Source organism: Podarcis pityusensis (assembly GCF_964106645.2).
Source record: "Podarcis pityusensis genome assembly, chromosome: 2".
In the NCBI taxonomy this organism is placed as follows: domain Eukaryota; kingdom Metazoa; phylum Chordata; class Lepidosauria; order Squamata; family Lacertidae; genus Podarcis; species Podarcis pityusensis.
This window is the reverse complement of record NC_138029.1, coordinates 10,622,361-10,648,230: the sequence shown is the minus strand read 5'-3', so window position 1 is coordinate 10,648,230 and position 25,870 is coordinate 10,622,361. Positions and strand designations below refer to the sequence as shown.

At 47.6% G+C, this 25,870-nt stretch overlaps 1 protein-coding gene across 5 annotated transcripts in view; it reads left to right on the top strand.

The window, feature by feature from the left end:
• ASIC1 (acid sensing ion channel subunit 1) overlaps positions 1-25,387 on the top strand; it is a 209,207-nt gene extending 183,820 nt beyond the window's left edge. For all 5 annotated transcript variants that reach the window (XM_080994688.1, XM_080994686.1, XM_080994687.1 and 2 more), the window contains 9 exons: positions 5,704-5,854; positions 7,291-7,418; positions 10,760-10,910; positions 14,294-14,350; positions 15,307-15,460; positions 16,546-16,637; positions 18,978-19,057; positions 20,196-20,300; positions 21,645-25,387. In XM_080994688.1, coding sequence (XP_080850814.1) covers positions 5,704-5,854; positions 7,291-7,418; positions 10,760-10,910; positions 14,294-14,350; positions 15,307-15,460; positions 16,546-16,637; positions 18,978-19,057; positions 20,196-20,300; positions 21,645-21,749 — 1,023 coding nt within the window. In that variant the 3' untranslated portion in view covers positions 21,750-25,387. The remainder of the gene's footprint in view (positions 1-5,703; positions 5,855-7,290; positions 7,419-10,759; positions 10,911-14,293; positions 14,351-15,306; positions 15,461-16,545; positions 16,638-18,977; positions 19,058-20,195; positions 20,301-21,644) is intronic.
• The last annotated feature ends 483 nt before the right edge of the window (positions 25,388-25,870 follow it).

Genomic DNA, 25,870 nt, shown 5'->3' with positions numbered 1-25,870 from the left:
TCTTGTCAGGATTCAATCTCAATCTGTTAGCCGCCATCCATCCTCCAAATGCCTCACACAGGACTTTCACCACCTTCACTGGTTCTGATTTGAAAGAGAGGTAGAGCTGGGTATCAGTTTCAGGTAGAGCCCGTACCAGTTTCATTATTTTTGTGGTGGCAATATATCGTGAATCATGATGTGCGTGTTTGTGTGCTATGCAAAAATCACAATGTGGGGGAAACCATGAAGCCAGCCAATGGTTCTCTGGATTCTTGCAGCAAATCGCAAGAGCAGGCACCAGCAAAAATCACAGTGCATGGTAAACCATGGAGCCAGCCAGTGCCTCTCTATAGTTCCATCTTTATTTCAGACATTGTGATACAGTCACACCTCGGAAGTCGAACGGAATCCCTTCCGGAAGTCCATTTGACTTCTGAAACATTCAGAAACCAAAGCGCAGCTTCTGATTGGCCGCAGGAAGTTCCTGCAGCCAATCAGAAGCCACGGAAGCCCTGTTGGACATTCGGCTTCTAAAAGAACGTTCAAAAACCGGAACACTCCCTTCCAGTTTTCAATCGTTCGGGAGCTGGAACGTTCGACTCCCAAGGCGTTCGGGAGCCGAGGTACGACTGTATAGCGGTATATCACAATGTTTAGCTGAAGATACATCACGACGTTGAAAACCAGTTATCATCCGGCCCTAGACCCTTGCTCCCATGCATTTTCTTTGCAAAGTAGGGATTTGTATCATTTAAACTACATGGGCATATGAGAACGAATAGAGCTTTCTGTATATCCGAGAGCTAAATTCAGGGATTCATTTTTCATAACAATGACTTGAATCCTTGCTCATGAGACCTGCGCACTTTGATGAAGACTGAACGACTTTTAATAATTCACCAGCCAGGCATACAAATTCATAATTCATCAGATGATTAACACCCCTTTGAACGGCTTACTCTCATTGACTTCCAACATCCCCAGGGTTGCAGGTTAGATGCCACAAAGACTTCACGCCATGGGTAGGATTCCCACTGATGTGAGTGGACTTAAGGAGATCAGACAACTTGGCAATGTAACACATGCAAGTATTCAGAGTCAATGCAGAAGTCTGCTTGAGTTCGGTGCCTTCGTTCTGCGATGTTTCATTTTTCATACAGTTCACAATGTTCATATAAGTTTAACTCTGAACGGACCTTTAAAAAGCAAACACTTTTTTTACCAATGATTTTTTTTATTAGTTTTCCAAATTTTAAACAAATTAACAACAAATTAATTCAAATTTAACACCAATTTAAAAATTAACTTTCCATCCCCCTTCCAAGATGCTTCTTTTTCCTCCCTCCTTTGCTGCTCACAGTAAAATACTTAATTTCTAATACTTTCCCATCCGTTCCTATTTCCATTGACTGCGCGTGTTCAGTTCCTGTTTAGACATTTACCCGACCATTTTTCCAATTAGTGAAATAGAATTAATCTTCCTTTATTGACGCATATGAATCATGAATCATAATTTTAAATCGTATTTCCTCCAACACAGCTTTATCATCCTGTCTTTATGCGTTTGCAAAAAAGCAAATGCTTTTATGTTCACTGGCTAGTCCACAAATAGAACCAAGAAATAAAACTAGTTCCTTGAAAAGAACTTGCATGCATCCAAGTTTAAATGCTTGACAAAGCATCAGTTCACATACAGAGAAGCTAGTACACACTTCCCCTCCTTTTATTACTAAAAGTAACGTTGTGACATGACTTCTCCTCACAAGCAAGTTTTCCTCCCTGCTTTTTTTTAAAAGGGGAAAAGAATTTTATTTCAGATTTGAGGAACACAGTCATCTTTATTTCAGTTATCAGAGACAGCATTTAGACTGTGCCTGTAAACTGGATCAGTAGACAGTCTGGTATAAAAATTGGTAATGCAATTAAATGCTCAGAGACAATTTCCAATTCTATCTAGTCACTGTCACATAAGAGGGATGGAATATTATTTATAATACCTGAAATTCAAACACACCACTGTACTGAGTAGAGCTATCAATATCCATTAGGTACTTTCCAAGGTAAAAAACAACAAGATTAGGCAAACATTTCTAGTAATGGAACAGAGAGTGGTTTGGCCAGTGGTTATAATAATCATAATATTTATTTTAAAAAAAAAAACACACAGCAAAATGGAAGAAAACCCAAAATGGTATAAGCCAATATTTGTTGGGGAATCCCAGTGTGTTTAAAGCACAAATCGATTCCTCAGGAAAGTAACTTGAACAGCTTTTATAATTTAAATAAATATGTTTCTCGTTGTTGTTTAGTCGTTTAGTCGTGACCGACTCTTCGTGACCCCCTGGACCAGAGCACGCCAGGCACTCCTGTCTTCCACTGCATCCCGCAGTTCGGTCAAACTCATGCTGGTAGCTTCGAGAACACTGTCCAGCCATCTGGTCCTCTGTTGTCCCCTTCTCCTTGTGCCCTCCATCTTTCCCAACATCAGGGTCTTTTCCAGGGAGTCTTCTCTTCTCATGAGGTGGCCAAAGTATTGGAGTCTCAGCTTCAGGATCTGTCCTTCCAGTGAGCACTCAGGGCTGATTTCCTTCAGAATGGATAGGTTTGATCTTCTTGCAGTCCATGGGACTCTCAAGAGTCTCCTCCAGCACCATAATTCAAAAGCATCAATTCTTCGGCAATCAGCCTTCTTTATGGTATATGTTTCTCAGACAGACATAATGATGAATGCATATACAATCAATTAAAAAATAATCAAAATCTACCCCAAATTCTATTGTTGCATGATCACAACTAATGCCCATATTACTTCCTCTTTAATATAACTAATAGAACAGATATATTCAAGACAGGAGTGCCTGGCGTGCTCTGGTCCATGGGGTCATGAAGAGTCGGACATGACTAAACGACTAAACAACAACATATTCAAACATCTATGCAACATTAAGGAAAAGGCTGCTTCTATCCTTTGTTTTACAAAAAGCTTTTTCTTCCCCATCCCTTCAAATTGCATTTTGTCTCCCAAAATTGACTGTGTTCATTGTAACATGAGCCTACTGTATAAAACAACGGCCACTTTATGTTCAGCTTAGTATTGATTTTCAAATCAAGGCTAGGCACCGGGATTTGTGTGAAATATACCCAACATGGAGCAAAGACAGGGGCAGGATGGAGCCTAGAAAGGACTTGGAACCCCATAGCATCAACCGTGGGAAGGGAGAAGAGTACACTGGGGAATTCACAAAATACTTTTATTGTGAGCCTCCTTAAATCAAGAAGAAAAAACCTCTGTGTCTTCTCAGGTGTAATGGACAAAACAAGGATGTTGGATCATATATTAGCACAAGGAGAAGGGATAATCCAGGACCACAAAGTCTTTGATGAGCTATAAAGGCTCGGCTCTGCAAGCTACAAATGGTTAGCTCTGTCATTATGAAAAGCGACATGACTTCAAATGAGCAAACACATCCACCGTGGGGGAATAGGAGCATGCAGCTACTGATATTGCGCTAATCGGAAAGCAATTCCAGCTACTGGAGCATGCAAGGCGCTCGGAAACTACACTGGAAGACAGAGAGAAACCTGCCTCATGCTTTTAAGGGATCCTGGAATTGGGGCAAGAAAACAAACCCAGAAGCTGTGATATGAGTATATCCCTGGTGTGATCACTTACTGTCACTGGGTGAACTCGTTCCCAGCCTGCGCCCCGTTTTTATCACCTAAGACTTTAGCTTAAACATATCCATTACATAAGCGCTGATGGGATGGACTTAACTCAGCTGGTATCTACAAAACACTTCAGTATTCCTTGGGTACCAGCTGCCAAATCTAACTTCTCAGCCTAAGCATCTTCAAATGAGTAATTACCCAGTAGAGTCTAAATACTAGCATAGCTGAAGTTATCCTTCTTCAGCAAGGTTTGGGGAGGGTGGGCAACTAATGAATATTTGCCTCTGGAACTTGAGTTGCTGACGTGGGGATCCAGGGCACAGTCCTTCCAATGGCTGCGCTCGTTTCTCTCTGGTCCGGGGACAGAGGGTGGCGCTTGGGGGGGAATTGTCATCGCGCCACTCCTTGGTGTGTGGAGTACCTCAGGGTGCAATACTCTCCCCGATGCTTTTCAACATCTTTATGCGCCCCCTCACCCAGCTTGTCCAGAGTTTTGGGCTGGGTTGCCATCAGTATGCCGATGACACCCAACTCTATCTGTTGATGGATGGCCATCCTGACTCGGCCCCAGACACACTGACCAGATGTTTGGAAGCTGTGGCTGGATGGTTACGTGGGAGCCGGTTGCAGCTAAATCCTTCGAAGACAGAGGTCCTGTGGCTGGGACGGGACGATATGGGATTGGGGGGGCAACTCCCATCTCTTGCGGGGGCGCAATTAGTGCCAGCACCGTCCGTTAAGAGTTTGGGTGTAATCTTCGACACCTCCCTTTCCATGGAGGCACAGATTGCAGCTATAACAAAGGCGGCATTTTTCCATCTCCGCCAAGCTAAGCAGTTGGCTCCTTATCTCTCTCGCCCTGACCTAGCCACTATGATCCACACGACGGTCACCTCCAGACTGGATTATTGTAACTCGCTCTACGTGGGGCTGCCCTTGAGACTGACCCAGAAACTCCAGCGGGTGCAGGATGCTGCAGCGAGACTCCTTACGGGGTCTTCGCTGCGAGATCACATTCACCTGGTGCTATACCAGCTGCACTGGCTCCCGGTGGAGTACAGGATCAGGTTTAAGGTGCTGGTTTTAACCTTTAAAGCCCTATACGGCCTAGGACCCTCGTACCTACGGGACCACCTCTCCTGGTATGCCCCACAGAGAAACTTACGGTCTTCAAATAAAAACATCTTGAAGGTCCCAGGCCACAGAGAAGTTAGGCTGGCCTCAACTAGAGCCAGGGCTTTTTCGGCTGTGGCTCCGATCTGGTGGAACACTCTGTCACAAGAGACTAGGGCCCTGCGGGACTTGACATCTTTCCGCAGGGCCTGCAAGACAGAGCTGTTCCACCAGGCCTTTGGCCAGGGCACAGCCTGACTCCCTCAGCAATCTTCGCGGAGCTCTGGCCCAATGGTTGCCACTGGCTTGATTTGAATTAATTTTATAATGAATGATTTTAGAGTGTTGTTTGTGCTGTACTTTTGTACTGTTTTATTGTTGTTAGCCGCCCTGAGCCCGGCTTCGGCTGGGGAGGGCGGGATATAAATAAAATTTATTATTATTATTATTATTATTATTATTATTATTATTATTATTATTGACTTCACTGTGTTGCCTTTGGTTCACATTCTCTCCAGGGCCATTGGTAAATGCATAACCCAAAACCTGAGTCGAAAAGGAAATTGCAGTAGAATGACAACGATCCAGTTCTGCTTCTGTCACACATTACAGCCCCACCACTCAAATCCAGTACATTCCACATTCCTTCCAGGCAATTCACTTGTACATGCCCAGTATCCCTATGGCTTCAAGGTCATTGAGAATGGGTTGTTATTAGGAAAGCTGCAAAACTCCAGATGGCCCGGAGCTGTCCCTGGTGCTGAAACCAAGTGCTGAAAGCACATCCTGGGAATCTTGCTTATTATGCCTACCTGCAGAGTGTGATGGAGCGATACGCCAGGCTTTCTCTTGACCATCAAGAGCTGGCAGGGACGCAGGGACTCCAAAGGAATATTCTATCTCCTTGTCTAATTTTTGTTCTTCCGTTCTCCTCCACAGGTGTACACACGCTATGGAAAGTGCTACACATTCAACTCGGGTCAGCCTGACAAGCCACCACGCATCACCAATAAGGGAGGAACGGGGAACGGCTTGGAGATCATGTTGGACATTCAGCAAGATGAGTATCTCCCTGTCTGGGGAGAGACAGGTAAGAGTTACTCCTGGCTTCCCTGACTCTACATTGACTCCTCCCTTATCTATATTTTCCTTTGTGCCACATGACGATTTCTCCTCTTCTGCTGCTGCCTCATCATCTCAGACCTCTGCCTCCCGCACCCCATCCCTCTTGATGCCTCCTCCCAGAAATACCCCACCCTTTGTTCCAGCTTCCCATTGATCACTCCACATTCTGCCTCCTTGCCCCATTCCTCAACCCAGTGGGTCTCTCTCTGCTTCGTTGCTTTTCTAGACCTGCGCCGACTCCTTAAACCCACACCGCACTTTCTCTCTTCCCTTCCTTTCAGTCACTCCCCCCCCATTTGTGTCCTATGTGTCTCACCATGGCAACCAGCTGATCATAGCTAGGGAAGGCGATGCCTCTTATCTACAAATAGCACATTGTTCTTTGTAGGGGGAATATGTTGTCAAGGCTACGGTGAGGCGGGGTGGGAAGTGAAGCCTGAATCCCAGGTCAAAGGTCACTGTGGATCCCAAGGGAGGAGCTTTCTAGGTCCCTGGCTGGGCCTTGATTTCAATAAAGCGGGGTGTTCGAACACAACCCTATCTGGGAATCTTTCCCTTTGACTTGGAAGACCTTTTCCCTAGCTAATGAATGGGTCGGTTCTAGGTGCAGCTAAGAAATGTTCTGGGAAGATTTACTTTTATCTGTATTACTTTATGCATTCCTGGACTCAGCCTTGCTTTTTTAAAAAAAATGAAGTGGGGAGGACTGATTTCTAGTTTAAGTCTCCAGATTATTCTGGCTCCGATCACATAAAGCTAAAAATGTACCGTATTTTTCGCTCTATAAAGGACACGCCGGACCATAGGACGCACCGGACCATAGGAGGGGGAGAACGGGGGGGGGGAATTCTCCCCCTCTCTGCTCAGCGCCCCTTCAGCGAAGCGGCAGGAGAAACGGAGCCCCTTCCATTTCTCCTCCTGCTTCGCTGAAGGGGCGCTGTGCAGAGAGGGAAAACTGTGCAGCGCCTCTCCAGCGAAGCAAAGCCTGGAGAGCAAGAGGGATCGGTGTGCACCAACCCCTCTCGCTCTCCAGGTTTCAGGCAGCTATCCGCAAGCCTCCGGAGCGCGGGGGGAGTTCTCCCTCTGCACTTCGGAGGCTTCGCGTTGCTATCGCTGAAGCCAAGGAGCCTGCATTCGCTCCATAAGACGCACACAAATTTCCCCATAATTTTTGAAGGGGGAAAAGTGCGTCTTATAGAGCGAAAAATACGGTAGTTGGTATTGATTGATGCAGGGGCTGGGCTGTGAATCAGACAGGGGGGTATTTTCCCTCTTTGGTCCCCATGTATCTCCCTATCGATGCAAGGTAAGGAGAAGGGCCTTCGCTTTCTGGCTCTGAGCTTGAGCCCTGCTGTGATCACCCGAACCCCCTTTTCTACTCTCCATCTCTCTGTTCTGCAGATGAGACCTCATTTGAAGCTGGGATTAAGGTGCAGATCCACAGCCAGGATGAGCCACCCTGCATTGACCAGCTGGGATTTGGGGTGGCACCTGGTTTTCAGACGTTTGTCTCCTGCCAGGAACAACGGGTAAGATGTGAACATTCCCTTCCCTTTCAGCCAGCCTCAGATATCTGTACTAGCACATCCTCAAGGTCTAGGCAGCAGGAGAGTAGAATCCCCTCTTCTTTTTCTTGCTGATGACAAATACAACAGCGGTATTGAATGGAAAGTTTAGAGCCAGAAAAACTCCGGAAAGTGAAATCTAGTACAGTCGTACCTTGGAAGTCGAACGGAATCCGTTCCGGAAGTCTGTTCGACTTCCAAAATGTTCAGAAAGCAAAGCGCGGCCCCGTTCAGCTTCCGAAAATAGCTCGCAAACCGGAACAATCACTTCTGGGTTTGCGGTGTTTGGGAGCCAAAACATTCGAGAACTACAGTAAGCTGTTCGAAAACCAAGGTACAACTGTACTCATTTCATTTATGAATTGCTCCTCATGCATCAGCCAAAAGCAATTTACAATATAATAAAAACATATAGAGAAGTAGTTACAATTGCAAATATAAAAATGTGCGCACGCACAAACAGAGAGCTTAGAATAACAATAGCACGTGCACAAAGTTAATTCACATCTAATACAGGTACCAAGTAGGAGAAATAGAATCATAGTGTTGAATAGAATTTGAAGTGTTGGTTCTGACCTTTAAAGCCCTAAACAGCCTCGGCCCAGTATACCTGAAGAAGCATCTCCACCCCCATTGCTCAGCCCAGACACTGAGGTTCAGCTCTGAGGGTCTTCTGGTGGTTCCCTCCCTGCGAGAAGTGAGGTTACAGGGAACCAGGCAGAGGGCCTTCTCGGTAGTGGTGCCCGCCCTGCGGAACGCCCTCCCATCAGATGTCAAGGAAATAAACAACTATCTGACTTTTAGAAGACATCTGAAGGCAGCCCTGTTTAGGGAAGTTTTGAATGTTTGATGTTTTGTCGTGATTTTACTAGTCTGCTGAGAACCTCCCGGAGTGGCTGGGGAAAATAATATAATAAAACATTTTTTTAATTATTATTATTATTATTATTATTAGAATTGAAGAGCTGGAAGGGACCCTAAGGATCATCTAGTCCAACCCCCTGCAATGCAGGAATATGCAGCTTGCCCCATATGGGGATTGAACCTGCAATCCTGGTGTTATCAGCACCACGCTCTAACCGACTGAGCTATCAAGCCTGGTCATGCCAAGTACTGGAAGTCCAAAAGGACTTTGGTGTCAAGGGAGTGCCAGCAAATGGTTAGTGCCAGTAAGCTGGTAGCAAGGACTTCTGACTTCTACCCTTCTCTGCATGGGAACATCCTCAGTATAAGCCTACATATTCATTGCTGTGTTTTATTATTGCCCCTGTGTGGTAAGGAAGCTGCTTTCAGAAGCACTTTTCTTGAGAAATGGGTATATAATTATTCTTTAAAATGCGTAACATAAATAAATAAACCATCCTTTTAACATCAAAGTTTGAGGAGGGGAAAGGCTCTAAAAGGATAGATTCTAAGCACTCTTCCACGGTCAAGTAGTGAATCACAATCATCAGCATGAATAGAGCAGATTTGGTGAGTTATTAATTTCAGCTGGAATATTTAATAACGAAAACTCAGCGGGAGATAATAGAAACTCGGAGGAAATAAGTGCTTGAAGACATGGTGGATGTCTTGGGGGGGAAATTGTGTGTGTGTGTTTAAAGCAAAACAAAGAATGCAGACAGACTTTTTTGAGAATGCAAACAGACTTTTTATTTACTTTTAAAAACGTTTTCCTGTACCACTTTTCCAGCCCTCTCCAAAGTGCTTGCAGCAATAAGTATTACAGTGGTACCTCGCAAGACGAATGCCTCACAAGACGAAAAACTCGCAAGACGAAAGAGTTTTTCATTTTTTGAGTTGCTTCGCAAGACGAATTTCCCTATGGGCTTGCTTCGCAAGACGAAAACGTCTTGCAAGTTTGTTTCCTTTTGGATTTTCAGTGCATTCCTATGGGAAACCGTGCTTCGCAAGATGAAAAACTCGCAAGACGAAAAAACTCGCAGAACGAATTAATTTTGTCTTGCAAGGCACCACTGTACAATGTTACACGACCAAATCCCTTCCAGTCTCCAAAAACCCAGTGCACAGGGGAATATGTCACATTAGGGAAGAGGCTAGAATAGAACCTTTCTCCCTGACACTTGCTTACTTGCAAGTACCGGTAAGTACAATACAGCCAATTGGTATAGCCACTAGAGCAGGGGTCAGCAAGGTTTACCTTGCCTGGGGTGGTTCACTCCAGCGGATCCCTCCGTGGGCCAGAGCGCGCACACCTGCAATTTCTGGCGTCTGCGCAGACGCAATTTCCAGCACTGTGGAAGTGAGTCCCCATACCGTGCTGCGCCAGTTTAGCGCAGCACGCGGGGACTCAACGAGCAGGCAGCTTGGTTTGGGGGCAACTCGTGGGCCACTTGAATGACCCCTGTGAGCCGCTTATGGAGGGTTCAGCTTGGACTCACCCGCAAAGTCTACCAGGTGACTTTGAGCAGATTGCTACCTCTCAGCCCAACTTCACAAGATAGTTGCACAAGATAAATAAATGGGGAGAGATCCATTTATGCTAACCTGAGTTCTTTGGGTGAAGAGCAGGATAAAGATGCCACCTGAATAAATAACACGAAAATGAAATATCTGTCCACTGCTTTTCAACCTGTCTGAACTAGCATTTCCACTTTCAAAGTGTTTGTGATCACGGGAGAGGATTCAAACATGAGATCTCCCTCCTGTAATCCTGTGTTACAGTAATAGGAGGGTTGTAACATGTGCCTTTTTGTTCTAGCTTGAATCAGCTCTGGCACAGTGTGATATCTTCTTGTGAGAGCAAGAGTTGTGATAGGCTGTAATTTCTGGCATCTGGCCTTCTGCTTGTTCACATGGCCTTTGCATTCAGCCCACACTGGTTTCCTGCCTGTCGACATTGCAGGCGCAATTGTGGAGCCAAGGCAGCAGATGCAGTCCTGTAAGGCAGTCTTACTAGGCAGATATTGTTGGAATACAAGTTCCATTGGCCCCAGCCACTAGGGCAGGCATGGCCAAATTTGGCCCTCCAGATGTTTTGGGACTACAACTCCCATCATCCCTAGATAACAGGACCAGTGGTCAGGGATGGTGGGAATTGTAGTTCCAAAACATCTGGAGGGCCAAGTTTGGCCATGCATGCACTAGGACAAATAGACCTGGGTGATGGGAACTGTAGACCATGTTGACCACTCTTCCTCTGTTTGTGAAAGTGGGAGAGGAAGGATGAGGTCTGATGAGGCCCTGCTTAAGCACTGTGGCCCAAACACAGCCCTTCTCCTTCTGTAGGAAAGGGTGATGAGATAGTGCCATTCTCAGCCCCTCTTCGCCCATTCTCCGTGCAGCTCATCTACCTTCCTCCACCTTGGGGTGACTGCAAGTCGGTGACCATGGAATCTGAATTCTACGATACCTACAGCATTGCAGCCTGCCGCATCGACTGTGAGACCCGCTACTTGGTGGAGAACTGCAACTGCCGCATGGTGCACATGCCTGGTAAGATGGAGCGATGAAGCCAGTGGCAGAGCAAAGGGTGGAGGCCACAACAATTGCACAGACAGAGAGATTTAAAACAAGCCTTTTGGAGGATACTTTGAAAGATCAGGAGTCCCCTGCTTACCTACAAGAGTATAGTTCCTCGTGAACAGGCACACTGGTCTGGTGGTGCTCTGGCATGCCATGTTGTGGTGATCACACAGGGCCCCCGGACGTTTGACGGTCTATTGACCCTGTGCCACCACTGTGATTGCTTTCTTCACTGCCACCACCCCGTTTCTCACGGGGACACACGGAGTCCAGACAATTGTTAACATTAACAAATAATCAAGTTTATTTTTAAATGCAGGAACAAGCTTATGGTTACAGTTAATTTTTCTTGGCAGTTTCTTAATCTTAGTTCCTAACAACTTCAAACTGATTCTTCCCAACTTTCTATCTGACTCCACCTAACAATTCCTCTCACTCTCTCACAATACAACTCTACCAACCCACACCTAATCCTCCCTCTTCCTTCTTCAACTCCCAAACCTCAACAAACTTTCAAAACCTCCCACTCTAACTTTTACTCCTCCCCTTGCATTCTAACTGGCCAATCACATCACACACTCATTTAACCCTTTCCTTATGACCCATCCTAGGAGGCAAACACCACACATGTGTACTTGTGAGTTAGCACAGTGGCGTAGCAGGGAGGGCACAGGGGCGGTGGCCCGGGGCGCAAAATTCTTAAGGGTGCCACCCACGCTACACCACTCGTCTGCAGCAGTCCTGAAAGTGCCGCAAAACTGGGAGGGAGGTGGCTCCCTTTCCTGGCCCTGTAATGCACGGAGCAAGCGTTTCCAAGCACAATTCAAAGTGTTGGTGCTGACCTTGAAAGCCCTAAACAGCCTCGGTCCAGTATACCTGAAGGAGCGTCCCCACCCCATCGTTCAACCCGGACACTGAAGTCCAACTGCAAGGGCCTTCTGGCGGTTCCTTCACTGCCAGAAGTGAGGGTATTGCTTCCTGAATTGTAGAATATTTTCAAGCCTTTCCAAAATCAAAGTTTTCGGGGCTGCTGAAAATGTTTATGAAAAGCCCCCCCCCCCCCTTTTGGTTCAAGCTTAATTATAACTATTATAGCTGTTCCCTAATTGCAGCCACTCCCATTCTGTATACTGAGTGCATCCTTTAACACAACCCAGCGCTCCCTCAACCAGCCCACCTTGGTCTGTATTCAATCTTTCCTGTTAAGCAGAAATCCTTGTCAAGGGATGCAATTAGCATAATAAATATGAATTAATTATTCCAGTCAGTTGCATCTCCCGGGGAGAAGAGGGCAGGCAGAATAATAGTGCAGATGTATGAGGAGAAAGAGAGGGAAGAGTTGTTGTTTTTTCCAAAGGCAGGCTGATCCTGTCAAATGGTATTCAGACTTCTGGAGAAGGAGATGGAATCAGGATTTGAGAGACAGCAGCAGAGACTTATATCCAGCTTTGCTTATGTAATGACTGCTTTGGTTTTTGTTTTGTTTTTTTAGTTTGTTTGTTTTTTCCTTTTTTTCCTTTATCAGGTCTCTGTCTTACAAGGTCTCTGAGAACCCTGAATGCAACTAGAGATACAAAGGAAATGTGCAGTCATACCTCGGGTTACAGCCGCTTCAGGTTGCGTTTTTTCGGGTTGCGGACTACCGAAACCCAGAAGTACCGGAACAGGTTACTTCCGGGTTTTGGCGGTCACGCATGTGCAGAAGCGCTAAATCTCAACCCGCGTGTGTGCAGACGCGCAGACGCAGGTTGCGAACATTGCGGGTTGCGAACATGCATCCCACATGGATCACGTTCGCAACCCGAGTGTCCACTGTCTCTTTTAGGACTATGTTTTCACTAACTGTACTGTGTTTTGCTTGCTACACGGCCCGATTCACACACAGCATGAAGCCAAACCTAGCCAGACAGAACAAACATGAGGATCCCCAGAGCGAAAATCATGGCTGCTTTGCTCCTCGGTTCTACTGCTGCCACTGCACAATCCAAGACCAAGCCAAGGTTTGGCTTAATATTACGTGCAAACCCAGACTCATGGTTTGTATCACTCCCAAGTCCCAACAAACCATGAGCTGTAACCAAGGTTTATTCTTGATTTCCCGCTTGTGGTTTGTTCACATATAGTGCTAAGCCAAACCATGACAAGCTCTGGGTAGTGAGGCAGCAACAGGACCATGGGAGGAGTGAAGTGGACTTAATTTTTGCTAAGGTGCCCACGCTCTTGGCTTGGCTTAGTGTTGATGTGAGAACAAGGCCACTCTGTGGCAGGGCTTAACAAAACCCGACCTGTTAACTCTCTGGGCAAGGCTTCGGCAGTTTTTACAGATATGATTCCTAGGGAATTCAGCTTTTGAATCTTTTCCCCAATGGAGAAAATCCCCTCTCCCCACACATAGAAAGCTAGCATGTCAAGGGAAAAGGCTCAGCCCCACCCTTCCTTTTGACTTGCTGTATTTCTATCAGCAGCGGATGATCTCCACACAGGAATTAGGAATGATACCAGCTTCTAACCACAAAAGATTACAGTCATACCTCATGCTACGTCCGCTTCATGTTACGTTCTTTCAGGTTACGTCCCGCAGTGACCCGGAAGTACCGGAAAGGGTTACTTCCGGGTTTCGCCGCTCGCGCATGCACAGAAGCACAAAGTGACGTCACGCGCATGCGCAGAAGCGATGAATCGCAACCCGTGCATGCCCAGACGCGCCGCTGCAGGTTGCGTTCTTTTCATGTTGTGAACAGGCCTCCGGAACGGATCCCGTTCACAACCAGAGGTCCCACTGTAATGAGGAATACAAGATGTTCCAGCTGACTCAGAGCTCAGCTTTTTAAGAGGGGGCAGGGAGCTGAAATGTCCTTCCCTTGCTGTGTAGGAGACACTGCTGCATCGAAAAGCCACTAGAGAAAACCATGGAGCTTATCTACCTTGCATGCAAAGGCATAACAAGGTTAATCATCTGGGCAGCTCAACCAGGGAAATGCCAGCTCTAAAAAGATGCCGTCGGCTTCCTTAGCAGTGAAAGTGGACAGAACAAAGGAGAGAGGTGGGGGACGCAGTATCTCTTGGAGTTTAAGGATCGCCTGGTGCAGAGAAGCCACAACCCCTTTATCACAAAACTGCAGCAATTTAAACATGAAGGTTGCCCCCTCCTCTTTCAGTTCACATTTAGGGGTAGAATGAGGAGTCCCACTTGCACTCATGCAAAGCAGAGAGATGTGTGGGCTTTGCAGAACATTGCAAATTCCCCTCCCTGGTTAAATTTCACTGCTTGTGAATGCAGGAGGTCAGAATAGAGTCTCACCGTGATATGTGACTTTGTGGTGTGATTTGCTTGCTTTTCTGTTTCCCTGCAGGTGATGCTCCCTACTGCACCCCTGAGCAATACAAGGAGTGTGCAGACCCCGCTCTTGGTAAGCAGATGGTCGGCATATAAATTATAAAAGATGATGATGGTGTCTCTGTGGACATAGACATAGGGTAACTGTGCCCCTGAAGGACCAGTGCACAGCCTGGGAGTCATTTTGGACTCACAGCTGTCCATGGAGGCGCAAGTCAATTCTGTGTCCAGGGCAGCTGTCTACCAGCTCCATCTGGTATGCAGGCTGAGACCCTATCTGCCTGCGGACTGTCTTGCCAGAGTGGTGCATGCTCTGGTTATCTCCCGCTTGGACTATTGCAATGCGCTCTATGTGGGGCTACCTTTGAAAGTGACTTGGAAACTACAACTAATCCAGAATGCAGCAGCTAGACTGGTGGCTGGGAGCAGCTGCCGAGACCACATAACACCTCTCCTAAAAGACCTACATTGGCTCCCAGTACGTTTTTCAGCACAATTCAAAGTGTTGGTGCTAACCTATAAAGCCCTAAACAGCCTCGGTCCTGTATACCTGAAGGAGCATCTCCACCCCCATCGTTCAGCCCGGAAACTATGGTCCAGCACTGAGGGCCTTCTGGTGGTTCCCTCCCTGTGAGAAGTGAGGTTACAGGGAACCAGGCAGAGGGCCTTCTGGATAGTGGTGCCTGCCCTGTGGAACGCCCTCCCATCAGATGTCAAGGAAATAAACAACTACCGGTATCTGACTTTTAGAAGACATCTGAAGGCAGCCCTGTTTAGGGAAGTTTTGAATGTTTGATGTTTTATCATGTTTTTAATATTCTGTTGGGAGCCACCCAGAGTGGTTGGGGAAATGAATGAATGAATGAATGAATAATACCTGTCCCTGGTTGGAAGACCCTTAGAGTCACATAGATGGACCCTTTCAGATTCTAAAGGAAGAGCTTAACGCAAGTGCAGTAATCCCTATCTCTTTCCCCAAATCACTCTTGTTTCAAACTGACATCTGCTTCTCCTTCCCTGTTCCCACAGACTTCTTGGTGGAGAAGGACAACGACTACTGTGTGTGTGAGATGCCTTGCAATGTCACCCGCTATGGCAAGGAGCTCTCCATGGTCAAGATTCCCAGTAAGGCATCAGCCAAGTACCTGGCCAAGAAATACAACAAGAGCGAGCAGTACATTGGGTGAGTGTTGCCGCCTGACGCAGCCTTGGACACCACCGCCTGTCGAATCCGCTTGCCATCATTATTTCTGCACCCTGCGCTCGAGCAAGGGAGGTCAAGCCCAAACAGCAAGCTTGGGGCATTGCTGAGTACTTAGGAGATATGGGGCACAGACCCATGATGCAAATTTCCTGGTGCAAACCTAGGTCTACGGGTGCAAATTTGGGTCTCTTCTCCAAAGTTACAAAGGTGGGAATCTCCAAAGCGCTGTGTTTTGCAGCATGCCCAAGAGCCCTGAAAGCAAAGTTTTGTTTGCCATGGAGGAATTTTTTAAAAGGCCATTTCAGTCAAGCCGCACCTAGTTCCCCAACATGTGTGGCATCAGATGAGGGGCAGGTGAAGATACAGCTCCCTGCCAAAATAAGGGTTTCCAGACAATAACCCTCCAAAGCATGGGTAGGCAAACTAAGGCCCGGGGGCCGGATCTGGCCCAATCGCCTTCTAAATCCAGCCCGCGGACGGTCCAGGAATCAGCATGTTTTTACATGAGTAGAATGTGCCCTTTTATTTAAAATCCATCTCTGGGTTGTTTGTGGGGCCTGCCTGGTGTTTTTACATGAGTAGAATGTGTCATTTTATTTAAAATGCATCTCTGGGTTATTTGTGGGGCATAGGAATTCGTTCATTTTTTTCCCCTTCAAAATATAATCCGGGCCCCCACAAGGTCTGAGGGACAGTGGACCAGCCCCCAGCTGAAAAAGTTTGCTGACCCTTGTTCCAAAGCCTCTCTGCCTTAGTCCTTACTGTCTAATTTCAATCTGTGTGCTGTTAAAATGGCCCAGGGCAGTGTTAGGGGGGAACCTAAAGATATGGTCCACCAGCTGGAAAGGTAATCCTATCCTGTCCTACAGAGGGTCTCTGTTTCTTGAAGGCTGAGCGCCTTAGGTTGGTACCAGCTACATCCCTAAATCTTGGGTCCAGGCAGGTAAGTGCCCATGCTGGTGCTAGGCATTATTTATAAGGCTGGTTGAGGGTAGATACTTTGGTCACTGCCAGGCAGATGCTTGTTTTAGAAGCTTGTAATCACTTCGCTTCCTCCCATATAGGGAGAACATCCTGGTACTGGACATTTTCTTTGAAGCTCTGAACTATGAGACCATTGAACAGAAAAAAGCATACGAAGTGGCTGGACTTCTGGGTGAGATTATCTTCTTCTTTTGAGGGTGGGGACAGCAACGGATGCACACCTCCTAATTTCTCTTACTCCTTTGGGGTGACTTTGGTGCCTGTCTATAGTCCTCAAAATGCACATGTAAGCGGAGCTTGCCATTCGACAGTTGTGCGGAAAACAACAACCCAAGGCCAGAATGCCAGAATGGGGGAATCCCAACGTTCCTTTCCCACCTCCAAGTAAATTTACAATGCTTAAGTCTGCTCCATTAATGGAGGCTGGTCCATTAGGGCAACTGGGCCCCACCAACCTCAATCTCCCCCCAGCCACCGCCACCCCACATACCTGTCTTTCTTACTTACAGACAGCCCAGAGAGTGGCATTGCCAGGGAGCTTCCTCCTCCTAAGTCTTGGTGTCGCCCCATTGTGGAACTCAACAGGGAGCAGGAGAGGACCAAACTAGAATTATTTTGTTCAGTCTGTCATGGGCTCAGACTCTGCCTACTGTCTGGGCTTCCCACTTTCCTCCCTACCAGGCTAGTGGGCACCAGCCACCCACATTTAAGGCTGCAAATATAGGTGTTAGCAATCGCCTGGTGACATCAGAAAGGAGCGGAGAAGGAGGGTGGCAAACTAGGATTGCCAAAGTGTGGTTTGAACAAGACTCGGCCGGTGGATGGAGCCAAGCATGGCTTTTGACTTTTTTAGCGAGTGGGGCCTTGCCATTTGGGGAAAAGCAGGAGAGGTTTGGACAAAAAGGAGGTTGGGGCACATGTTGGCATGTCAGAGAACAATCCAATGGACCAGGCTGGGGAGTTCAGCAGAAATATTTAAAACAGGCTCATTTGAGAGGAATGGCAGGAGATATACAGTCATACCTCAGGTTACAGATGCTTCAGGTTGCATTTTTTCAGGTTACAGACCACCGAAACCCGGAAGTACCGGAACGGGTTACTTCCAGGTTTCGGCGGTTGCACATGCGCAGAAGCACTAAATCGCGCTTTGTGCATGCACAGAAGTGCCAAATCACAACCCGTGCGTGCGCAGACGTGCAGCTGCGGGTTGCAAACATGCATTTGCAACCCGAGCATCCATCCAAACACCTGATTTATTCTGCAAAGTACCTGATAAATACCAATCCTAAGGCAGGCAAGTCAAGTAAAATGTCAAACAAATGGCATCCCTGTCTCCAGACCACAGTACTGTGGCCCATGTTTCATTAGCCCCAAAATGGAAAACGAGCCTAGTCCCATCTAAAGAAGAATGGAAATTTAAACTGATGGAATATGTGCTGCTTGCGGACCTAACATATAGAATAAGAGAACAAGAAGAACATACTTTTAAAGAAGAAGATTGGAAAATGTTTATTGAATATATGGGGGGAAATGTGTATATTTGAAAACATGGGTAGCATTAAGTTAAAATCAACAGTTTTGATGGATGTAATAATGGAATACTGAATAGTTTAGTTTATTTAAAATATGCGGGGATTTGTGTTATGCAAAAGGGACGCGGGTGGTGCTGTGGGTTAAACCACAGAGCCTAGGACTTGCCGATCAGAAGGTCAGCGGTTCAAGCTCCCTGCTCCTGCCAACCTAGCAGTTCGAAAGCACGTCAAAGTGCAAGTAGATAAATAGGTACCGCTCTGGCGGGAAGGTAAACGACCTTTCCGTGCACTGCTCTGGTTCGCCAGAAGCGGTTTAATCATGCTGGCCACATGACCCGGAAGCTGTACGCCGGTTCCCTCGGCCAATAAAGCGAGATGAGCGCTGCAACCACAGAGTCGGTCATGACTGGACCTAATGGTCAAGAGTCCCTTTACCTTTATGTTATGCAAAATGAACCATGGAAAGAGAAGAAGGGATGTCATTGATACTTTAAGGTTGTTTAAATGAATATTCTAAAATGTAAAACAGAAAATTTAATAAAAATTAGGGGGGGAGGGGAAATCCTCTCTCCAGACCACATTGGGCTTCTTAGAAGAGTTTGGATTTGATATCCCGCCTTTCACTCCCCTTCAGGAGTCTCAAAGCGGCTAACATTCTCCTTTCCCTTCCTCCCCCACAACAAACACTCTGTGAGGTGAGTGGGGCTGAGAGACTTCAAAGAAGTGTGACTGGCCCAAGGTCACCCAGCAGCTGCATGTGGAGGAGCGGAGACGCGAACCCGGTTCCCCAGATTACGAGACTACCGCTCTTAACCACTACACCACACTGGCTCTCAAACCACCATGTCCCTGCCGACCTCCCCTGCCAGCATAGATTGGACCAACCAAGTCTGGAGAGCTGAGTGTTGAGATTAGGGAACCAGAGAAATGTGCCCCAATCTCAGTACCTGATTATTGCTCCCCTCTCCTCTTGCCTGCAGGTGACATCGGGGGACAGATGGGGCTGTTCATTGGAGCCAGCCTGTTAACTGTGCTGGAGCTATTTGACTACGCCTACGAAGTGAGTTTGGCTCCCTGGAGCATGATGGGGAACGGGGTACAGATCTGCTTACCGTCTAGAGAATCTTTTCAAAGGCACACAAAGCCTTTCCACTGCTAGAACAAGGCCTGGATGGGAGACTATATGGGAGGTGCTCTGAGCTCTTAGGGAGGTGGAAAGTGGTCTAAATCTAATGATGTGTTGTGGCAGTAGGAAAATGCCCCTTCCTCACAGTTGCAAATGCATATTTATTTGGGGTTCTCAGCCGTCTAAGCTAAGGCAGTCTTGCAGGGCTACCTACACGTTGCAGCCTGAAAACCACATTCCCCCTTGGCAAATCCTTTGGGGACCAAATGCCACCAGTGGGCATGGTCAGAAATAGGTGTGGCCAGCCACGCACTCACACGCATGCTCACACACACACACACACACACAATTGAGCTAATGCATGCGGATCAGCTAAGGAGAGAGGATGATCAGCTTCCCTCCATACATCAAACAAGGAATCTGATGATCAGGGAGGAAGAAGAGTTTGAAGATTTTGGATTTGATATCCCGCTTTATCACTACCCGAAGGAGTCTCAAAGCTTCTAACATTCTCCTTTCCCTTCCTTCCCCACAACAAACACTCTGTGAGGTGAGTGAGGCTGAGAGACTTCAAAGAAGTGTGACTGGCCCGAGGTCACCCAGCAGCTGCATGTGGAGGAGCGGAGACGCAAACCCAGTTCCCCAGATTACGAATCTACCGCTCTTAACCACTACACCACACTGCTGATTTGCGTCTCCACCAGGGCCATAGGCTCTGCTCAATCCCATGCTGTATTTTAATGTTCCCCTGCTGAAATTAGTGGGGTCTTTGGAGGACAAAAAAAATGTGCAGGGCTAAATTGGACCGCTGAATTGAGGGTTAGCTACCGCTGCATTATAGCGTCTCCCACAAGGTTTTCCCAGCACCAAGATGCTGATGGTCCCAATCTTTGCCTCATTTACCGTTGTGCAGACATGCTCATAGCAGCTAACGGAGCACCCTCACCTTCCCTCCATTTTCCTCTCCGCTGCTCTGAGGCACCAGCCACAGTCTTAAGCGACAAAACGGCATGGCCGTTTTGCAAATGGTTTACATGAAACCGACAGCCTTCCTCCTCACTTCCATCTCTAGATTATCAAGTTCCGCTTCTTTCGCCGCGGCAAATGCCAGAAGAAACACAAAAGCAACAACAGCGACAAAGGGGTAGCCCTGAGTCTGGATGATGTGAAACGCCACGTGAGTGTCTAAGCTATTTGCCACATTGCGCCGTGCATTCTCATGTCGCGTGACATTGCTCCCCCTGCCCCCCTCCATTTGCACTAGCAATGTAACTGATTATAGCACGCTCATACCACTTTAACTATCCCAATTAACCGCAACAAATTTTGGGACTTGCAGTTTGGAGAAGCGCCTGCCACTTCTTTACAAAGGATCCCTTACCAGCACCACACATAGGGACGCGGGTGGGGCTGTGGGCTAAACCACTGAGCCTCTTGGGCTTGCCCATCAGAAGGTTGGTGGTTCAAATCCCAGCGACGGGGTGAGCTCCCATTGCTCTTTCCCAGCTCCTGCCAACCTAGCAGTCCGAAAGCACGCCAGTGCAAGTAGATAAATAGGTACCACTGTGGTGGGAAGGTAAACGGCATTTCCATGCGCCCTGGTTTCCGTCACGGTGTCCCGTTGCGCCAGTTTAGTCCTGCTGCCCGCATGACCCAGAAAGCTGTCTGTGGACAAATGCCGGCTCCCTTGGCCTGAAGCGAGATGAGCGCCACAACCGCATAGTCGCCTTTGACTGGACTTAACCGTCCAGGGGTCCTTTACCTTTACACACATATGCACAACTACAGCTCCCAAGATGCCCTGGCAAGAGGGAGTCACTGTTATTTACAACTGTAGGATTAAATAAGCTTTCTCCAGTCTGGTGCCCCCACCATGCCGACTGGGACTAATGGAACTTGTAGCCCCAAACATCTGGAAGACACCAGGATAGGTTAAGAATATAGCAAACTATTGTAATTCTATAGTATAATGCCAAATCACTGTTAAATTCGTTTTCAGCATAGAGATCCCCCAAGAGTGGATTCAGAAAAATGACCGGCAGCCATTTAAAAGCTTATCGCACAATGAAGTAGTCATTCTGTAGCCTCCAGTCTCATGGCACAATGCAACATAACCATCCCTTTGCACCGCCTTTGAAAATTTTGGAACCGAGAAAGTTTTGATACTAAGCATAGCTGTTGAGTCAAAGGTTACATATGATAGTCATCTCCCTATGCGGGTGCACACACCAAATGTGACCTTTTTCAGTGACTGTTCCCTGGATCCTGATCTTATGAAGTAGGTTAGGCTGAGAGACAGTGACTGGCCCAAGGTCACCCAGCGAGCTTCATGGTTCAGCGGGGATTCGAACCCTGGTCTCCCGGGTCACCGTCCAGCACTCAAACCTGGACGCCACACTGCTTGAAGGTCCCCAAATCCTGGAACTGCACACACCACCCCATTCATTATCATTTCATGTTTACAGTGCTAATTGCAATGCCCACTGTGTTCCTCTCTCCTCTCCCCCCGCTGCAAACCCAGAATCCGTGCGAGAGCATCCGAGGCCACCCAGCGGGCATGACGTACGCGGCCAACATCCTACCTCACCATCCGGCCCGGGGAACGTTTGAGGACTTTACTTGCTAACTGACCACTGGATGTACAACTAACACTACCAAAGGGAAGGACCTTCGCTGAGCAGCCCTGGCCCAGCCCACGAACCTGCCAACTGACTCGTCAGGGCCTCTATCTCAAGACTCCCAGGGGGAGGCAAGCTGGATCCGGCCTCTCCTCAACCCATCCGCCCCAGGCCAAGGCAGCGATACGCACACGGAGCAAACTGGACAGAGGGGTGGGGGGCGGGGTGGGGGTTATCTGTTCTACCAGGTCCACACCAGTTTCTGCTCTTGTCCCTGTGAGTGCCCTCGGACTCTTAACTCAACAGAAGAGCTGCCAAGTGGAGGAGAGGATACCGCCTTCTCCAGTCCACATGCGGAGAAGTCTTGACTGCCTATGTGCCCCCCCTTTGGCCTCCACGCTACCCCATGCCTTGTTGGTGTCAGCCACCTTGCGTGAAGGCCCTTTTTTTTTCTTTCAACGTCGATGCCAAGAAGAACCTACAGGAGTGCCAGCCAAACTGTTCCCCCGCAGCATTCGGTTTCGTAAGGGCCCCTTGCCGTATCCAAAGGAGGTGCTACATCAGTTCCATTCCCTCCCTACCACCGTCATCTGTATCACCACCTTGCTGTGTGTTGTGGGAGGCCACAGCTGAGGCTTTCCCTGTAGCAAGACCGTAACTGAACTGTGAGGGCCCACCTGAATATCACCTGTTGTCTTGCCCAACTACCTGATTCCCTTTTGCTCCAGCCTGGTCTGGGTCTCAGCCTTGTTCACCCCCCAAGAGAGGCAGAGGAATGATTGGCAGATGAGCTCTTCCAAAGTTCAAAACATTGGTGTTACTACAAGCTGCCCTGGGCCCCTTCTGTGCATGTTCTTAGGGGTTACGTGAAAAGTAAGGTTCAGAGAGAAGTCTGCCGTTTCTCAGTAGGGTACAATACTAGATTGCTTCCAAACGAGCCTCACTTGAGGGTTCTGCAGCTTCTGAAAGGAGAAGATGCAAGCAGCCTACCCTGCTGAATTTGACCCTGGGTTTCCTCTCCCCTACCTTCTACAGAGGCATGGCAACTTATAGCCCAGTCCTACAGGCAGAAAGGACACAGCATCATTTCTTTGGCTGTGCAGATGTGTAAGGGTGACCATTGCCAGTTCCTGCCTCAGCACCACACTACAAAAGGACAGAAAGGACCTGCCTGTAGGCTAGTGACAATGATAGCTCCGCTTTGGTGCAACGCAGAAAACCTGTTGCCCCTTAATTTCTACGGGCATTTGGCAGACATAACCCATCCTAACGTTCAGCCAAGAGTTTGCCAGCAGTGATGGGCAGAGGGACATACCACCATCAAAAACACATAGAGGGTCTCCAGGCAATTGCATGCTAATGGTGTAAAACGTTTTTATTTTGGTTTTGGGTTTTTTTAATGTTTGCTCTAACACATTGTCAGCATAGACAGGAATAAAAATCAGCTCAGGGGAGTGAAGATGACAGTCTTGTAAGTCTTAGCAAGCAAGGCCTCCTGGATTTACCCAGTGCAGGAGATTTGCAGAATCCCACCACCATGTCCTGTTTTGGAACAACTGTGTTACAACCACCTGATTGTACAACAGGGAGGTCACCAAGATCCTTTGGGAGGGAGCTTTCCCAAGCTGGGAGGATCAAGTACCATGCAGGGGGGGAGGGAAGGATTAGGCAGAGTGGTCTGGGCTTCCTTATATACTGATTCAGCTTCCCACGGAACCTGTTCACAGTGCCCATCCTGAGAAAACAAGAGCGGTGGTGGAAAACTATCAGGATGAAGAGGGGATGACCTCTTCACAAAAGGGGCTCCCACCTGCTCCTGATTCCTACTATAGCTCAGTGGCAGATCATCTGCTTGGCATGCAGAAGGCTCCAGGTTTAATTCCTGGCACCCCCCAAGTGCTCCTGGGAGAGCCCCTTGCCTGAAACCCTGGAAGAGTCCCTGTCATCCAGTTTTGACAATCCCATTGAAAACCACCTTCAGAAAAGCCCAGGTTTGTTATCCAGAGATTGCCCAATCAACTGCTCAGCCAAACAGAGGGATTGACATTGGTGGAGAGGCTTGGCCAGAATTTGGTTTTGCAGAAGGAATCTGGCAAGCTTGTCTGCCCAGCCTTGTCCTGAGAGAAGGTGCACGTGTGAATCACTCCTGGTCTCTTTGGGAGGAGAAAGGTCCATAAGAATTTTGCATTGAGCTGTACAGCTCGACAGGGCTGAAAACTAGAGGCCTTATCAGGCAGGGTTGAGGAGGGAGGGGTGACTTGGTCTTCCTCACCCTCCTTTTTGAGGGTCGCATTTGTTGATGCCTTCTCCTACTCCAGTGTTGGTGGTTCAACTGGGGTTTGCCCCCAGTCAACGGAGCTGTCCAAGTTATAAAGTACACCAGCTGAGATATAAACAGGCTGGAAGAACCAGCAGCCAGAATGCAAATCTGGATTATTCAAGTGCATCTCTGGTGTGTCTGTGTGTGTGAGGCAGAGTGGCACCGGATTAGGCCTCTGCTCCTCCTATGCCTTATGACCCGATGGGTTGAAGGGAAAAGCAAGGGTGGTGGTGGGGAGACAGAAGTTCTGATTATATTATGGGGATTGTTGGAAGGGCTGAAGAAGAAACCTGAAGGTGCCCCCAGATATCCACCTGCATCCCTACAAGAGCCACGGGTCCTGATGGCTACTAAAACTGCCTCTAGGGCTCTTTTTGCCTGCTTGTTTTGATGCCCTTCAGGGCCAGCTCTCAGATTTGGGAGGGGGGTGGAGAGGAGATATGCCGACATGGGTGGTTTTTCATTTTTAGAAGCAACTGGCTGACCTCTCCCAGCCTGGGTCTCCACAGCATCTCGTGCCTGCCATGGTCCAGCCTCTTCCCTCAACATTAACCAAGATTCGCTGCATGGGCAGCCTTCCCAGGTCCAAAGTTCTCCTTATCTTTAAGAGCTTTTGCAATAAAATCTCATCGTCGCTTTGGTTTTATTTGTTTTTTCCTTTCGAAAAAGCTTTGTTTTATTTCGATCCTGATTATTCCAGGGCTCGGCGGTCCAGACTTGCTTGTGAAAGGGGTGTTTGTTGTTTGTATTCAGCCTCCTGAATATATTGAGGCCCTTATTTCCCAAAGACGCTGCAACTCTGCCATGGCTGGACCTTTCTGGAAAGAAGCAGGGGGTCTCTGCATTGTGGGGGGGGGGGGTATGTTTACCTTTCTTTAGTTTTAATTTGGTTATTTCTACTTCTCTGCTTGGAAGCTTTTGAAGATAGGGCTCGAGTTTGACCTCTTTCCCCCCTTTTTAATTTGACCGTTTTTACTACTTCATGCTCATTTTATATTTCTTATGTATAAAATATACGATATATATTATTATAATATATATATATGTACATATATATATAGATAAATACGTACACACTTCTCTATATGCGCCATCTCAGTGTAGATATATCCATCCAGTAGCATCAAAAGCCTTGATATTGTGCCATTATAATTTCTTTTCCCCCCCAACTACCGATCTCTGAATGCCTTCAAGTGTATAAAGTGTTGAATTCTCTCTGGTATCTGTACTATGTACACATTTTCATAGGAAGCACAAGAAGATGACAAATGCATTGTATATCAAAAACGGCTCCTCTTTAACAATGATATAAAGGATGATATCAACCATGGAGACTCAGCCTTTTTCTCCTTAGCTTTTTCCCCACCGCAGAAATCCATCACAATTAACATCCTTCTTTTATCTTGCTTAACCACCGCGGCACCATAGTAACGCAGGGCTGGCAGCCATCACTCACACGGTGCAGAGGTGGACGCCGGCACCAGCTCCTTGGGGAAGAACAGCACATCAGGAAGAGTCAGGCAAGGGCTGTAGCTCGGTGGCAGAACATCTGCTTTTCCTGCAGGTACTGGATTCGAATCCCAGCATCTCCAGATAGGTCTGGGAATAGGGTTGCTCCCTGTCCTGTATAATACTGGATTGTCCCATAGTTCACTATAAAACACTACATCTTGTACTGATACAAGTGCCAGTGCCATAGCTACAGTGGGGCTAGCCAGGTTTTTTGCCCTGGGTGAAGCCTCCAGAGGGGTGCCATTGAGGCTCCCAGCCTGTGTGCGTGTGTACACAAATGGCCAAGGGTGGGTGTGT